Genomic DNA, 6,308 nt, shown 5'->3' with positions numbered 1-6,308 from the left:
AAAGTAACTGAATCATGGTCAAAAGATGTTTTTATTGCAACAATGCTCGTCTTAAACTACACTTTATTTTTGTTTGTCATTTGTTATCCCGAATGATAATTCAGGAGAGAAGAAACCTGTTTGTGTCTTGACTTTAATTGTTTACTGGCAAAGATGGTTTTTATAGAAGAGTGTCAAAATGTAGAAACATATTCGGCCAAGACGGGGTATTTATCCTTATTGGTTATCCCAAAACATCGTTACTGTAATTTAGAACAAGAGAGTGATAATGGAGATTGAAACAAAGCTATCTATAATTATGAAATTATAATCTTATCTTTCCCTTAACATAGTTACATTAGAAAGTCAAACTGTTTTGGCCATCTTAGCAACATCAAACCCAAACCTCAAAAGAGGATTATGTTTATAGTGAAGATGTTAAACTACCACTACAACAAGTACTGATTTTCAAGCACAAGGTTTGATCACATTAATTTTAATTTGCTTATTGGACATGTTAGCTTGCTTGGAGTGAATCAGCGAGATCAACCAAACTCAAAAAGAGAATAGGAAAAGATTTAATTAATTAATGGATATGTTAGAAACAAAATTTCCTTTGGTCAATGCATGATGCCATATGTTTTGATTAAAGCCCACAAAAGCAGTGGTATTAGACATCTCACTGAAGGGTTGTCAATTCAGTTAATAATTTCTGCCTATTATATCCATAGTCTGGTTGAGCCATGTTTTTCAGTGACAAAAAATAAGATAAAATAATAGTAACACTAGAAGAAATGAACACTAGTAAAACTAGTGATTAGTAACAAAAGCAACACTAGACAAACACTAGACACTAACAATAGTAACACTAGACAAAATAAGTAACACTTAGCCAATAATACAATTACCAAACTGTTTATTCAAATATTTGCTGTACATGAAATTGCTAAATATGGTATTACAATATTGATATAAACATTAAATGCACATGAACTGCAAAAAGATGAATATTAAATTATTGAGATGATAATCATTAATAATAAAAAATAGCTGTAATTGCACCATAATATACAAAACAATCTCTGGTCTTTTGGAGCAAAAATCTATCAATCTGCAAAATATCTTTACACAGAATTAAACACAAAAGTCCAATAGCCATTTTTAACAACAAGGTCTTTTATCAGACAAACAGTTTTCCAAAGCTCAATACACTTTGAAAACTTTTTCCAGATCGGCCTTTCATTGAAGATGAGTAATTACATACAAAGGTTTTTTTTTATACATTTTGTTATGAATTTAAGCTGATTTCAAATTGGTGATGTAAGCAGGATATGATGTGCAAACTTGTTTGGATTCAAAATCTAAATGTATCGTTCTTAAAATATTTAGAGACATCAAAGCAATAAAAATTTGTTTTTAATTCCCACTGACTTATAGCCACCTACATACATTTATACTTTAAACAGATGCAACCATGAGGGAGAAATCTAGCAGGTGACCTTTTGGTGACATGAGCAGTGGTGTCACCAGATTCTTCAGTCTGGGGGGGGGCACTAGCATTTGATGGGGGGCACTTAGGTGGATACGGATCGCCGTCCTGGGGGAGGGGTCTAAGGGGAGTGGGTGCCCCCTCCCCTTTGGAAAATTTTCGCATACGGAGGATGGGCTCGATGCAAAATGGTGCCACATTTGATGCTAAATTCGATCTGAAGATATCTCCAGAAATTGCTATTTTTGAGGTAATGATTTTAACAACGCACAGAATTTTGCAGAGGATATGAACCACATGCTGTCGATATTATGCCTAACCCTATCAATAGAACCTACATTTGTTGAATTAATGTGTGCATGACCCCAGACTCCTTTCTTGTCCTTCTCGTTTTCTCCCATTATCTATTAAGATGTAGCAGGTTCCAGCATCGTTATTGGCTGGTATGGCGTGAGCACTGACACATTCAATGTAAATATCGACACCTGTTGTGATGGCGCGGGTTACGACTTCGATACCCGACGGTCAAGGATAAACTTTTTCATTTTTTCGCAGCTCATTTGAAGAAAATACGAATTACTGTGCTTCTTTGTCCTTATGAAAAACCAACTCAGATGATGGGAGTTGAATATAACAAAATATATATTTTTTTACCAACCCAAATCTCAGATGGGGGGGCACTCGGGGGGCACTAGGTTTTCCAGGGGGGCACGTGCCCCTCCTGGCCCCCCCCTTGGCGACGCCACTGGACATGAGTACTATGTAAATTGGCAAATCTTTTCAGATATATGTACTACTTAAAAGTCCTTGTCGATCAGACTTCATGAATTTAGCTTGAAAACAACGTAAATGAAATAAAACTAGATACTATAGTCTATCAGAGGATACAATGAGGTACATACATGGATAATCAATCCTAAAATGAAAGAAGGTAAAAAGTTTAAAAAAAAGGGAAACAAGGATAATTAATGCAGCATAATGTACTTCTAAATAATGACCACACAGTAGAGAACTTTGTATTATTGTGTGTGCAGTCTGTGTCATGTATGCAGATTGGCCATAAAAGAGGTAAACTGTGGACCCCCCTCCCCAATCCCTCAAGAAAAAATAACACAAAAACCCTGCCCCACCAAAAGCAAGCAGGACGAGGCTTTTATAAAACTTGACTGGTTATTTGTGCGGCCAGCAAATGAAACTGCACAATATGTCTAAAAAGAATTACATCGAGCACCTAATAATTAAAACATATCAACTTGTGTGATGCTTTCTCATAATTTAAAACATAGTACTGTGACAATTAAGGGTTACAAACTGTGAATTGCTAGTGTTGTTCAGTTGGCCTGTCAATTACCCTTAAAACCTTGATTAGAGGTTAAACCTAAGTATAGGAATGCTCTAGATACTCAATGTCATTGCATGATAGCATTGATTACCAGCACAGTTATGGTCTGCATTTTGAAGAGGAATAATTATGAACATTACCTTCAACCAGCTGTATAATGTTTCTTTTTTAGGGCAGAAAGTTAACTATAACCAGTAAATTTGGTTTTGCGATATTCTTCTCATGGTTGGTAGACAGTAACATACTACCCATGATCATTCAATACATGTGCATACCTTGCCATTGATTCAATATGATCTTGTCATTTCAAAATTTCAAAGAAATGCAAACAGGTTTGCATATAACATGAAAAAAAAGAAGTAGAAAAGGGGAAAAAATAGGCATCTATCCATAACCCTGTAAATGGAACCGAAGGGTCACTCTCCCTGTATATACATAGTAAGCCTAACTGAAAACTGCTATGTCATTAATATAACGTTTGCTAGGCAACAGAGTAACTTATGAATTCTGAAGGATAACTTTAGAAGACTAAAGGCATATTTGAGAAAGGACACAGAGGGATGTATCCTCAATAATCAAATTACCTATATTAGGTAACATGAAGTAATATCAATTTATCTGTTTGTTTTATAGTTAACCTCAAACCACAACAAGCAACATGGTCTACATACCACATAACATATACTGAGCTTATATAACTGTTATTAACATTGAAATAAACATGTTGAAATACCACTGTAATAAAAGACATACTTGGAGTTGGCTGGTTTGATCTTAAAACACTACATGTAACGCGTGTTTCTCCCAGAGAGATTCGAATAATCGTCAGCCTGAGATCTCAGTTGTTCATCAGAAGCATCTTTATTATTAAAGATAAAGATGACAGTGGAGGTACAGATATGATCATTATAACATCATCAATATCCTTTATAACTGAGAGAGGTACAGATATAATCATTATAACATTCATTAATCGTTCAGCCGTCATCAATACCCGTTATCTCTACAAGATCTACAACAGTATTCACCATATGGAGTGTCGCACAACGCACCCAGCACGATAAGCTGACAGGCGATGGTAGGTGAATCCACACAGTTTGGATCCGTTTCTGAATTTCCTGGAAGAGAATCGAACCAATAAATAAATATTAAATTTCTATTGCTGTAGATTTTGTACAAGATCTTAAGTAGTATTTTTTCACAATCTATTGCTACAAGACACAACTGAGAGACTTTAAACTACAATAGTTATAAAGTAAAAGAACCAAGTTCACTTTATGTGTGGTTAAGATGTGCATTTGTGCTCTCTAAATTACCAAGGCCTGAAGCCTGTTTTGGTGAGAGAAACATGCACAAATGACACTCCTGCAAACACCCTTGATTTACAGACCTCTTGGGACAAAATATTTGCTATTAAATTAACACATGAAATCAATGTGATCATACAGTGACTGACTACACTTTATGGAATACAAAGTAAAAACTTTAAAGGGAAAGATGTGTGAGACAAGATTTGCATCTACATTAGTATGAGCCAACATGACTGTAAGAATTAGTATGTACACTGAGATGGGTGTTGGTGGTACTTAAGCTTGATCAGAGGACATTACAGTATAGATATTGCCAGGCCTAATGTCTCTTCCACTTAACCCTCCCTCTAACCTACCATACATACTACTGCATCAAAGTGTGTGTGTGTGTGACAATGTTGAAAATAAATTATGTATTACCAGTGGGCAGCTACCTACAATCATATAATTTTAGTTATCTAACTTATCTGCTATTTGAAAAATCAACCTTCCAATTATAATATCTTATGCATTAACATGAAAACTATAGCTAGCATGCAAATCAAAAGTTACTATTTTATCAATTTCACATGTATATACATCAGACAGGTTAGAATTCTTAACTGCACAATTAGACTACATCAATGCAATCCTTATTTATGAACAATTATTAAAGAGGGTGAACAAAACATAGTGACACATTACAGTATTAACTGCTGCCCTTCAATTGTATAAAAAAAAAAAAGTTTCCAATTCTATCAATTTTAACAGCAGAAAGAAACCTACAATGCATCAATGAAGCAACTATACTTCTGATTATGTTAGAGTAAAACTGCAACTTTGACTCATTAGCCTCTGCAAACACTGTGTCAATAGGGACACATTAATGTATTAAAGAAGGATATCCCTTGATGCTTACAAAGTAAATGGGTGTCCACTTGGTAAACATCACACCTTGTGGAAATTATGGGAATTATTAGAGGGTATAGGATCATGTAAAGAATGAAATGATGGTAGGTTAAGGGATGGGGGCAGGTCACTGGTGGTTTTATCTAAGACACAACAAACCATTCTCAAAATACTTTACCTGCATCCAAATAAGTTTACTTAACTGACTGTAGGAGAAATTGTAAAGGCTCTAAATTCTATTTTTCCATTCAAACTAATTATAATATAGTTTGCTTTACATGGTAAAAGTCTACCATTGGTAATAATAACATTTATAACTAAGGAAATAACTAAGGCAAAAGTATAAATTTTTTACACAATTGCAACTATATGGATTCCAATTTTCAGAGTATTACCCTCAAATCTAATAATGCATGAATTCTGTGACTTAGTATTACTTCCAAAAAAAAAAAAAAACTTTGTGCATGATGTTACTAGAGAAAAAGTTATGACAATAGATTTCATGAATAGTAGTTAATAATGATCACAATCACAGCTGAGACGAACTAGTGATACAAAGTATTCTTAACTAGACAATCAGACACATGTAGATAGAAAGACTGCCCTGATATCATAAATATGGTAGTGATTATCTATGAACAAGAATAATGTCTGACTGTAAAATTATGACATGTATTTACAAACCATGTGAAATGTTTTAACCATGCAATAAAGACACATGGGGGGTTTGGCTGGGGGATTTTAGCATCACGATTTTCATTAAGTGAATCTATATAAACGTTGGGAGACGGTAACTTTCAGTTTAAACTCAAATGGATAACACTGTCAAATCATACAAGCAATTACTAATTCTGCAAAAATAGAGAATTGATTTACTGATTCAATGTACAAACATTTCTGCTTAGGGAACTTCAGAGGATCTGATTAGGCTAATAAATATCTAGGGTACAGTTGAAGCATATTTCAAATTGTTTGCTTTTTAACTAGCTGTTGCGTATTGTAGATTTACTTATACATATCATACAATCCAGAAAAGTTTTTATCATTCTTTCCTCAATATTTGCTTTCATGATTGTAATTGCAGATTAAGTCAGAGATTATTATTTATTTTCTTCTTTCCTGAACGATGTGAACGGATAGAGCTGGCAACCCGCTGAAACTTTGAACGTTGTTCTGATTGGAGCGGTTGCAGTAAACATGAGGATTGTTGCGATAGTTCGCGTGAATTGAGGAAGAACTATAAGAAGGCATGCATACTTTATGTGTAACGGTCTTAATAGTTTCCAACATCTTGGTGAAC

At 34.4% G+C, this 6,308-nt stretch overlaps 1 protein-coding gene across 8 annotated transcripts in view; it reads right to left on the bottom strand.

The window, feature by feature from the left end:
- Positions 1–2,231: 2,231 nt before the first annotated feature.
- The window catches only part of LOC139971372 (papilin-like), an 88,437-nt gene continuing 84,360 nt past the window's right edge, over positions 2,232–6,308 (bottom strand). For 7 of the 8 annotated variants that reach the window (XM_071977741.1, XM_071977738.1, XM_071977742.1 and 4 more), the window contains one exon: positions 2,232–3,928. In XM_071977741.1, the coding sequence (XP_071833842.1) occupies positions 3,798–3,928 (131 nt within the window). In that variant the 3' untranslated portion in view covers positions 2,232–3,797. The remainder of the gene's footprint in view (positions 3,929–6,308) is intronic. The other variant, XM_071977744.1, reaches the window with a different exon arrangement.

Source organism: Apostichopus japonicus, chromosome 8 (assembly GCF_037975245.1).
Source record: "Apostichopus japonicus isolate 1M-3 chromosome 8, ASM3797524v1, whole genome shotgun sequence".
In the NCBI taxonomy this organism is placed as follows: domain Eukaryota; kingdom Metazoa; phylum Echinodermata; class Holothuroidea; order Aspidochirotida; family Stichopodidae; genus Apostichopus; species Apostichopus japonicus.
Note: the sequence above shows the minus strand (reverse complement) of the source record. Positions and strands in the feature narration are given on the sequence as shown.